Consider the following 11,722-nt stretch of genomic DNA (forward strand, 5'->3'; position numbering starts at 1 on the left):
AGAAACTGGCAAAACTGGAGCAATACAGGTAGTCCTCAATTTACGACCACAATTGATCCCAAAGTTTCTCTTATTAAGTGAGACATTTGTTAAGTGAGTTTTGCCCCATTTTATGACTTTTCTTGCCTCGGTTGTTAAGTGAATCACTACAGCTGATAACTTAGTGACCAGGATGTAAGCGAATTTGGCTTCCCCATTGTTTATCAAAGGTCACAAACGGTGATCACATGATTTTGGGACACAGCAATGGTCATAAATATGATCCATTTGCCAAGCATCTGAATTTAGATCACATGATCATGGGGATGCTGCAAAGTCGTCACTGTGAAAAGTGGTCATAGGTCATTTTTCAGGGCTGTTGTAACTTTGAAAGGTCACTAAATGAACTGTTGTAAGTCGAGGACTACCTGTACTGTCAAAAATATTTGGGGAAGGTTGTAGAGAAAGTAATTAGGTTGTAGAGAGCTTCATATGAAGCACAGAATTAGATCCAGTCTAAGTTCAGCTCTAAGTGTGAGATGAAAAATGGATCGGTTGCTCTAGTGGATGTTCTGCCTTGGGGTGTGGATGGGAGCCACAATCTTTCTTCTTCCGTTAGTTCTCTCAGCATCATTTCAACCCTTCAAGCATGGCATCCTTTTGGTCTATCTATGAAGTTTGCCCTGAGTGGGGAACATGGTCCATAGGAGAAATTTAATAAAAATGAAAAAGATACTAAAAATAAATGGAAGTAATATGTTTTATTGGCATTCAAAAGGAAACAAAGATAAAGCATGATAAGCTTAGCTAGCACATTTTTCACACACATCCTCTAAGTCTTTGGTTGACTTTGTTAGGCATGCGGTGTGAACCCAGCAATAGGTTGAAGAAGTTTCAGTACTGAACAAATAGAAGCAAAGCACAATATTAAATGAATAGGTACATAGGAAATATTCATCATACTGAATACCTACTGTGTAATAATTTAATGCTCTTTATGGGGTTTAATTTTAAGCCTTTGTGGGAATAGCACACAGCTTGTAAGGGTGTGGATGCATTATCACATTCAGAATAGGGGCTTCATTGAGTTCTTTCACTCCTTCAGGCAACCGGAAGCTGAAGGCCCTCAACAGATTGGTCAGAAAGATGAAGCTCTCAATTCTTGCCAGCTGTTCTCCCACACATGCACGCTGACCTGTAGATGATAGAAGCATGCATAAAGGGGATAATAATCAATTCTCCAGAATATATCCCATCAGCAAGGAAATGTGAAAGAAGATTTGTAACAGATGAAGCACATTTCCCTGTTGAATCTCACTGCCAGGAATTTGATTATGACAGACTCAAGCTTGACTCATCCTTCCATCCTTCCAAGGTCGGTAAAACAAGGACCCAGATTGTTGGGGGCACTTAGAGAGGGCTATAAAAGCACTATGAAGCGAGATATAAGTCTAAGTGCTAAGTGCTTGCTATTGCTAAACAGAAATAATGCCAATTTGAGCAGACCATCTGTTTCTTGCTCAGGAATCCCTGACCATAAAGGTGATGAGCAGGACCAGGATACCAAATTGCATAGGAAGCTTTTTAGTAAGGAGGAACGCTATTGATGATACTGATAAAGTAATAGACTACCTTGTAACCTTTAACATGTAACCTTTAGCAATAGCAATAACAATAGTGATTAGAGTTATATACCACTCCATTGGTGATTTCCAATTTCACCATATTGCCCCCAACAATCAGGGTTCTCATTTTACTGACCTCAGAAGGATGGGAGGCTGAGTCAAACATCAGCCGATCAGGATCAAACAGCTGGCTGTGGGCATTTCAAGCTTTAGCTGAACTAAGCAACCTAAACTCATTTTATTATAAGGTGGATGACATATTGATTATTTAAAACTGTCTTACTGTGACCCTGAAGATGTAAGCAAGATGTATGCTACTTTTAATGATTATTTTATCATGACATGTATTTCCATGATTGGCATCATGGCAATGTATGCTTTTCAAAATTGCATCAAAGGGGGTCCACTCCAAGCAGAGGTGTGCCCATTCGGAACTTGCTTCTGGGTAGACCTTTTATTTACATATAAAAGGGTTTTTTTTTCCTTTCCACCTGACCTGTGTCGGTCATTGGGCCTGTATGTTTAGGTAGGAGGACATGAGTTTTGGGGGACAACAATAGTTTTTCATATCTATCATAACTGAAGCTGTGCCTTTTATGCCCTTTGTTATCAGCACCAGCAATAGAGAAAGATTCATTGGTGTACAAGCAGTACCAGACAGGATGAGAACGCTGTTGTAGGGGGAGCTCTGAAGCCATTAAAAAGACTGAGCTTAATGCATCTAGGACCAAAACTCTGTGATGCAGATCCATCATTAAGAAGCTAAAAGTAGGCTTGTTTTCTTTGGGTTTAGCTAATAATTCTCCCCCAAACAACAGGGATAATTGTGCAAAGCTCTACTGATTACAATCTAAATATAATTAGTATTTCTTTATAGTTAAAACTTTGCAGCCTAAGAGGAATTTCAGACTCTCATGGTTTTGAAAGTAGAAGGAATAGAGATTCCTGGATTTTCTATTCAGTCCATGATGACTTCAGAATAACACAGTGATGGGGGTGACAGGAATCTATAAGTGATAAACTGGTTTGGGCTCATGGACTTACCTATTCCGAAGAGCAGAAACTCTTCTCGTTCAATGAACTTCCCATCCTTATCTAAAAAGTGATTTGGGTTGAATTCTTCAGGTGTCTCCCATTGTTCAGGGTCAAGAAGAACAGAACGCAGGTCTGGCAAAATCATGGTCTTCTGCAAAAAATATTCAGACAATATTGATGAAATGTTTGGTTTTAGCTTGTCTTGATAGACCCACATTTATTCATTTCCAAAGCAGTTTCTGAGAGCAGTGGCTGTTCTTAGCATTTCTCACCTTTGGAATGTGGTAACCCTTCACCGTCACATCCTTTGTAGTTTGCCTGGGTCCCCCAACTAGGAAGACACTTTTAAAACGCTGCATTTCATGAATCACGGCATTGGTGTAGGGCAGCTTCTTCCGATCCTGATAGGAAATTGAGACCGAGGAACTAAAGGCATCTTCAATCTCCTTCTGGACTTTCTCTACAAAAAAACAATAGAAGTAGAAACCTCTTTTTCATTATGTTTCATTTACTTGTTTCCAAATGTTAATCCTTAACAGAAGTTTAGGACAAGTCTAGGAATAACCTTTAGGGCATTAAATGTAATCCCATCCTTTTTAAAAAAATATTATGAAGGAGAGCAGATTGAAAATGCATTTCCTGTGCTCTGATCATATCCAGTCCAAACAGGTGCAGAATATTGATTCAGTTTACATATTCCATGGAATCTTTTTCAATCTACACTGTGTGCACAATTATTAGGCAAGTGAGTATTTTGGTAATACAGAACAATTAAAATAAAGAGGATTAAATAAACTAAAAACCAAGAGGATGGGTAACAAGGAGTAGGGATTGTTTCTCTACCCTACCAGTCACTCCCATAGTAGTGCACCTCTATCAGGGCTCCAGAGCAATTGGCAGAGCCAGGTTTTAAGACTCTTCCTGAACACCCGCAGGGTAAGGGTGGACCTCACCTCCAGGAGGAGAATATTCTAGACAGTGGGGGTCACAGCAGAATAACCTCTTCTCCTGAACACTGCCAGCTGAAATTCTTTAGCAGTCAGTATCCGAAGGAGGTCTCTTCTGCTAGACTCTAGAGAAACAGGGATGAGCTTGTCATATTGAAGTGAGACAGCTCCTAAGATACCCTAGACTACAGAGGTCTCCAACCTGGCCAGTGTGAGTGCACGTGTGCGCGTTTTCATATGCCCCCTTCCACCAGCATCACTGTGAGCCTCTTGCCAGCTCTAGCCTCGCCACGAGTCTTGTACTGGCACAACCAGGCCCATTTGTGGAGTGCGTATGCTTGCGGCCCCATTTGTGCACACCCATGCACAGCCACATTTGCATGTGTGTGCATGCATGCATAAAGGTGCCTGCCCCTCCCTTTCTCACCGGGCCACCAACCCAGATATTTTGGATATTCCTGCCCTACACCCACTCCATAAAAGGCTTTAAATTCACCTTGCATTGGACCCAGAACCAAACTAGCAACCAGTGCAGCACATGTAACAGTGGTGTTATATATGCCACCCAAGGGATCTCTAGAAGTAGCTGCACCACTGGATTTGCTACCAGCTGTAGCTTACAAATACTCTTCAAGGGTAGCCCAAGTAGAGCACATTGCAGTAATCCAACTGAGAGATTAAAAGGGCATGGGAGACCCTGCACATATCCTCACAATCCATGAAAGGGTACAATTAGCAAATAACATGAAATTACACAAAGGGTCTCCTAGCCTCGGCTGCCACCTGTTCTTTCAGTTGGAGTCATGAGTCTGGAAGAAACCACAAATTGCACACAGGATCTGTCTGGCAAAATGCAGTCCACTCAGAACTATAGATGATAAAGCCCTAGATCCTGGAGTCCCTTTGATCCCACAGTGACTCCATCTTACCAAAAGAAGGTGTAGGGGTGACATGATAGCAGTGTTCCAATATTTGAGGGGTATCTTTAAAGATGAGGGGGGTCAAACTATTTTTCAAAGGACCAAAAGGCAAGACAAGAAACAATGATTGGAAATTAACCAAGGAGAGAAGCAACCTAGAACTAAGAAGAAATTTCCTAACGATAAGAGTAATCAGCCAATGGAACAACTTGTCTTTTGAAGTTGTGGGTGCTCCATCACTGCAGGTTTTCGAGAAGAGATTGGAAAGCTACCTGCCAGGAATAGTGTAGGTCTTCTCACCGGTGGGATTCAAATATGTGAACAACTGGTTCTCTGTGTGGATGCCACTTCCAGAAGTCCATTCTGGGTCTGGGCAACAAATAATTAGCTACCGGTTCTGCCGAAGTGGTGCAAACTGGCTGAATCCCACCACTGGGTCTTCTGCTTGAGCAAGGTCCTTCCAATTCTATTATACTATGTTCTACCAGGGTTAAGCTGAAGCCTGTTGTCCCCCATGCAGACCCCCATGGTGTCCAGGCATTGCAAGAGGGTAATTACAGCATCACCTAGGTCACTGGCCTGGAGATGCAAAGTTGACTATTCTGGAAAAAATGATGATGCCTCACCCCATGGTGTTGGATGATCTCACCAAGCAGTTTCATGAAGATTTAAAAAGGAACAGAGAGAGGACGGAGCTCTGCACCATGACACAAATGAGAAGCTTTGGACTGGACCTCTCACTCCCTATCGCCACCAATTGGGACTGGCCTTGAAGAAAAGAGATGAACCAGTGCAACACTGCACCATCCAGTCCCGATTCCCACAGCCAGCTGAAAAGGATACCACGGTTGATGGTATCAAAAGCCGCAGAGGGGAAAAGAAGAACAATGATGGACGTGCTATCCCCATCCCACTCCCTCCAGAGATCATCCACAAGTATGGTTAATGCTGTCTCTGTCCCATAACCAGGCCTGAAACCTGGCTGAAAGGGGTCCAGATAATCCATTTCATCCAGGACCCATACTGCAACCATTTTCCCCACTACTTTCCCCTTCACTAAAAAGGGGATTTCTGCAATTTAGGCCAGAAACAAGTAGCAAATCTGAAAACCAGGGTATATTTCTACTTTGAACGTGTTAAATGTTTTAGATTTATACTGATTCCAGTTTTTAGTTCCTCTCTCAACATTTTCATTGAGAATTCAAAGAAGGCTCTCTGTTTGTACATTCCTGGTTTTTCTGTTATCCTGCCAAGTTCATTCCCCTGCTTATAGGGTCAAGAATCTACATAGGAAAATTATTATGAAGAATCCATTCAGTTCCTCACTCAATAGCTTAGCATTTCAAATAATTTCTGTATATTATAGAACCTGAGACTGGCTCTTGTTCCCACAGCCCAGATTTCTCTCACCTTGGATGTCAGGATGATTGGTCAAGAGGAGCAGTGCCCACTTCAGAGTAACCAAGGTTGTCTCTGTCCCAGCACCAAAAAAATCAAAAATACACTGAGCCAGGTTCTCTTCATTGTAGGTAGAGTTGGTGTCATACCTGCTCTGATGTTTAAAATGAAAAATGAAAATTACAATGGATTCTATGCAAGTTTTTTATAGTTATTTTTGTCTCTGTGTTGCAAGTCATGAGAATAAATATATTCCTGGTAGTTATATTGGAAAATCAATTCATGAGAGTAAGAATTAAAGTGTTATGTTCACACTGAGTAAAACACTATATTGAAGTAGCCAAGATCAAAGAGAGATTTGGCTTTGGAAGAACTTGAATTCATCTCCTTTTATTTTATGGTTGGTTGCCTCAGCAAATGCTTGCATGTGGAACAGTGATTAATGTGTACCTACTATAGTGAATCACAAAACATCACAAGCAGGAATATCTGCATGAATTGTAATTTAAAGTTATGCCCAAAAGTGATGTACATGACCGATCTCACTACCAGCTTCTGTGGCTACTCTGACACACCATGATCATTCATGCATTTTTTAAAGTACAGGTAGTCCTCAATTTACAACCATTAATTTGATGATCATTCAAAGTTTCTGTCATGGTTCCGACTAACAAAACACTTCAAAGAACTTTTAGGCATTGTTTATTCTAAGAAGTCTTTAATCGTGAAACAAAGTGTCGGCACAGCATGGTGGATGCCAAGATCTGAATTACCCTCCCTTCAGCACATAATATCTGGCACAATTCCCTCCTCTAATTAGCAGTCATAATCACATTCTCCAATCAGTTTGAAGGGCAAAGCTTCCCTTCCATTCTATAATGCGCCATTTCTGATCTTATTCAAAACAACTGGGGGAAACATCTTCTAATTCTAAGAGCAAAGCAAAGTAAAGGAAAAGGCTGCCTCTTTATATTGTCAAAGCAAAAACACCCAATTGTTGCAGCGTTGACATTCGGCCCCCATTACAAAAAGGATAGATCCTGTAATGTAAGCAACAGCATATGTCAGGGATTATCTCTTGGTTTGTTGGGGGGTTTTGCATGAAACTTTTTGATGACTCGGTCAGCCTTCACATCGCTAGATTTCACCCAAGTAGCTTCAGTCAGCAAGTACCCCTTCCATTGTACTAGGTACTGCAATTTCCCTTTAAAAATTCTAGAGTCCAGAATACGTTTCACTTCATAGTGAGTCTGACCCACTACTATAAGGGGCCCAGGTGCCTTCTTAGAGGGAGGTCTTAAAGTGGAGCCCTGACAAGGTTTTAACAAGCTGCAATGGAAGACAGGGTGAATTCTCCCTAAAAGCCTAGGGAGTTTTAATTCTACTGTGACAGGGTTGATGATTCTTACGATGGGGAAAGGCCCCAAGAATTTTGGTCCTAATTTCTTGCTGGGTAATTTGAGGTGTAAATATTTAGTCGACAGATAAACCTTTTCCCCAACTTGGAATGTTCTTTGGGGAGCCCTCCTTTTATCAGCCTGCTTTTTATAGGTCTCAGAAGTCTTTTTTAACACAGTTTTTGTGTTTCTCCAAACTTCTTCCCACCCCCTCACCCATTGATCAAGTGTCTGGGAGACGGAGGGCACCTGAGGATATTCAGGTATTGGGCTTAACTCTTTTCCTGTGGCTACTCTGAAAGGCGTGTAGCCAGTGCTGCTGTGAACAGAATTATTGTAAGCCACCTCGGCGAAAGGGAGGAGGTCAGTCCAGTTTGTCTGTTGGTAGGAAACGTAGCATCTGAGATATTGCTCCACCATTTTGTTAGCGGATTCTGCAACCCCATTGGTAGCCGGATGAAAAGCAGATGATAAGCCTTGAGATGATCCAATTAATTTAAGAAAACTCCTTCAAAATTTCACTGTGAACTGCACCCCTGTGTCCGAAATTATTCACTTAGGGGCACCATGCAGCCGGTAGATGTGTTTTGGTAACAATTTAGTCAGTCATTGGGCAGATGGGAGTCCTTTGCAGGTGATGAAATGAGCCTGCTTTGAGAACATGTCTATCACAGTCCAGATGACGATATTTCCTCTACTTTCAGATAGGTCTACTATAAAGTCCATAGCTATTTCTTCCCATGGTTGAGAGGGGTCTGCCACTGGTTGCAGTAGCCCAGGGGGTTTCCCTGGAATTCTTTTCATGGTGGCACATACAGTACAACTCCTGACATAGATTTCCACATCTCGTTTTAGCCCCAGCCACCAGAATTGCCGGCGGATGAGGTGTAGAATTTTTAAATATCCAAAGTGCCCAGCTTGTTTTACGTCTTGGCTGTGTTTGAGAGCATTAAGATGGAGGGCTTCAGGCAGATACAGTCGTCCCCCCCCGTAAGCCAGACCATCTCTGCATGTTAGGGAGGTTTGATTATCTTTGAACCATTAATCGATGAGGAGCTCTTGTTTTATTTTCTTTGCCCCAGGGTAATCAGGATTAGGGGCTCTGTGGGGTGTGAGTTGAGCAGCAGTTTCTGGACTGGAGATAATTGCCTCATTAACCTCTTCGCGTTCGCTTTTGTACTGGGGCAATCAGGATAGCGCATCAGCTAGGAAGTTTTTTCCTCCTGGTACGTACTTTAGAGTGAAGTTGAAGTGGTTAAAGTACTGTGCCCACCGCACTTGCTTTGGGGACAATTTGCAGGGAGTTTTCTAGATTTTTGTGATCTGTCCATACTTCAAATGGCACCTTTCTCCCTTCTAGATAATGTCACCAGTTTAACAACCCCCACCTAATTACAAAGGCCTCCTTCTCCCAGATTGCCCATCCCCTCTTGCTTTCAGTAAATCTTTTAGAGGTGTAGGCGCAGGGTTGTAGAACTCCACTTTTGTTCTTTTGCAGTAATACAGCTCCAACTGCCATGTCGCTGGCATCAGCTTGGATTACAAAGGGTTCCCCTGGGCAGGGATTCTTTATGACTGGTTCAGCAGCAAATAGTCTTCTTAAATTCTCAAAAGCTGTTTGAAAGCTCATAGTCCATGTAAGTGGTTGGCCCGGTTGTGGTTTTCCTCCTCCTTTGCCTGTTTTGAGTAGTTCTGTAATGGGTAGGGCAATCTCGGCAAAGGAGGGGATGAATTGACGATAAAAGTTGGCAAAACCTAAAAAGCTCTGAAGCTGTTTGCAAGTCTTTTGGGGCTGCTACTCAATTATAGTTCTCACTTTGGCTGGGTCCATTTCTGTGCCCTCTTTGGAAATTTTGTAGCCAAGATAATCTAATCGGGTCTGGTGAAAGTCACATTTTGACAATTTGGCATAAAGCTTGGCATTCAATAGTTTTTTTAACACTTCTCTCACCAGCTTTATGTGATCAGTCATATTCGTGCTGTTCTCCACACTCACCACATTGAGACCATTATAGTCCACACAGAGACGAAGAGACCCATCTTTTTTTTTCTTTGAACAACACAGGGGCTCCCACAGTACACTTGGCTCATTCAATGAGCCCCCTTGCTAGGTTTTTATTCATGTATCGTTGCATCTCCTCCATGTTGAGGGGGGGACATAGCGGACATTCTCGGTCATGGGAGTTTGGCTCCTGGCAACAGTTTAATTGAACAATCATTGGGTCTGTGAGGGGGCAGGGTATTGCATTATTTCTCACTGAATGCCTCCGCCAGGTCCCGGTACTTGCTGGGAATGATTGGCTCACCTGGTGGCAGTGAGGCAGCCATATGCGCATGCTCATTTGGTGGCCTAAAGTGTCCTGCAATGTCAGTTGAATTGGTGGGAGGTTTAGGCCCTATAGGTAGTCTCACAGTTCTCATTCCTTTCTCCCACCAGATAAATGGCTTCCATTTGTCCAACCACACTAATCCTAGGATCACAGCCTCAGTCATTTTGGGGACCACCAGGAAGTGAATAAACTCCCAGTGCTNTCTAACCTACATCGTCCACATAGGACGACTCGGGAACTCAACTCCTACCCCGGGCAGCTCACCGATCCCCTTATGCCCGGGGGAAAGGTATCAAGCCGTTTGACAGCTGATGCTTGCTGTCAAAACGGCTTTTACGCGAAACAGGCGGGAGGCAGCTGTCGGCTGCGTCCGACGAGGTCGCCTGCACACCGGAAGTCCAGTTTATCATAACTGAAGCTGTGCCTTTTATGCCCTTTGTTATTAGCACCAGCAATAGAGAAAGATTCATTGGTGTACAAGCAGTACCAGACAGGATGAAAACGCTGTTGTAGGGGGAGCTCTGAAGCCATTAAAAAGACTGAGCTTAATGTATCTAGGACCAAAACTCTGTGATGCAGATCCATCATTAAGAAGCTAAAAGTAGGCTTGTTTTCTCTGGGTTTATCCCCCAAACAACAGGGATAATTGTGCAAAGCTCTACTGATTACAATCTAAATATAATTAGTATTTCTTTATAGTTAAAACTTTGCAGCCTAAGAGGAATTTCAGACTCTCATGGTTTTGAAAGTAGAAGGAATACAGATTCCTGGATTTTCTATTCAGTCCATGATGACTTCAGAATAACACAGTGATGGGGTGACAGGAATCTATAAGTGATAAACTGGTTTGGGCTCATGGACATACCTATTCCGAAGAGCAGAAACTCTTCTCGTTCAATGAACTTCCCATCCTTATCTAAAAAATGATTTGGGTTGAATTCTTCAGGTGTCTCCCATTGTTCAGGGTCAAGAAGAACAGAACGCAGGTCTGGCAAAATCATGGTGCTCTGCAAAAAATATTCATACAATATTGATGAAATGTTTGGTTTTAGCTTGTCTTGATAGACCCACATTTATTCATTTCCAAAGCAGTTTCTGAGAGCAGTGGCTGTTCTCAGCATTTCTCACCTTTGGAATGTGGTAACCCTTCACCGTCACATCCTTTGTAGTTTGCCTGGGTCCCCCAACTAGAAAGACATATTTTAAACGCTGCATTTCATGAATCACGGCATTGGTGTAGGGCAGCTTCTTCCGATCCTGATAGGAAATTGAAACTGAGGAACTAAAGGCTTCTTCAATCTCCTTCTGGACTTTCTCTAGAAAAAACAATAGAAATAGAAGCCTCTTTTTCATTATTATGTTTCGCTTACTCGTTTCCGAATTTTAATCCTTAACAGAAGTTTAGGACATAGAATAGCATTTAGGGCATTAAATGTAATCCCATCCTTTTTTAAAAATATTATGAAGGAGAGCAGATTGAAAATGCATTTCCTGTGCTCTGATCATATCCAGTCCAAACAGGTGCAGAATATTGATGCAAGCTGTTGATTCAGTTTACATATTCCATGGAATCTTTTTCAATCTACACTGTGTGCACAATTATTAGGCAAGTGAGTATTTTGGTAATACAGAACAATTAAAATAAAGAGGATTAAATAAACTAAAAACCAAGAGGATGGGTAACAAGGAGTAGGGATTGTTTCTCTACCCTACCAGTCACTCCCATAGTAGTGCACCTCTATCAGGGCTCCAGAGCAATTGGCAGAGCCAGGTTTTAAGACTCTTCCTGAAGATCCGCAGGGTATAAGGGTGGACCTCACCTCCAGGAGGAGAATATTCTAGACAGTGGGGGCCACAGCAGAATAACCTCTTCTCCTGAACACTGCCAGCTGAAATTCTTTAGCAGTCAGTATCCGAAGGAGGTCTCTTCTGCTAGATTCTAGAGAAACAGGGATGAGCTTGTCACATTGAAGTGAGACAGCTCCTAAGATACTCTAGACCACAGAGATCTCCAACCTGGCCAGTGTGAGTGCACGTGTGCGTGTTTTCATATGCCCCCTTCCACCGGCGTTAGCATCACTGTGAGCCTCT

The 11,722-nt window shown here is 42.4% G+C and overlaps 1 protein-coding gene across 1 annotated transcript in view; it reads right to left on the minus strand.

Annotated features, from left to right (window-relative positions):
* Nucleotides 1-989: 989 nt before the first annotated feature.
* The window catches only part of LOC107294388 (cytochrome P450 2J5-like), a 30,782-nt gene continuing 20,049 nt past the window's right edge, over nt 990-11,722 (minus strand). The window contains exons 6-9 of the mRNA XM_015823620.2: nt 5,917-6,058; nt 2,912-3,099; nt 2,649-2,790; nt 990-1,174 (exon numbers count right to left, since the gene is read on the minus strand). Coding sequence (XP_015679106.2) covers nt 990-1,174; nt 2,649-2,790; nt 2,912-3,099; nt 5,917-6,058 — 657 coding nt within the window. The remainder of the gene's footprint in view (nt 1,175-2,648; nt 2,791-2,911; nt 3,100-5,916; nt 6,059-11,722) is intronic.

Source organism: Protobothrops mucrosquamatus, unplaced genomic scaffold, assembly GCF_001527695.2.
Source record: "Protobothrops mucrosquamatus isolate PMUCROS unplaced genomic scaffold, P.Mucros_1.0 scaffold1931, whole genome shotgun sequence".
In the NCBI taxonomy this organism is placed as follows: Eukaryota; Metazoa; Chordata; class Lepidosauria; order Squamata; family Viperidae; genus Protobothrops; species Protobothrops mucrosquamatus.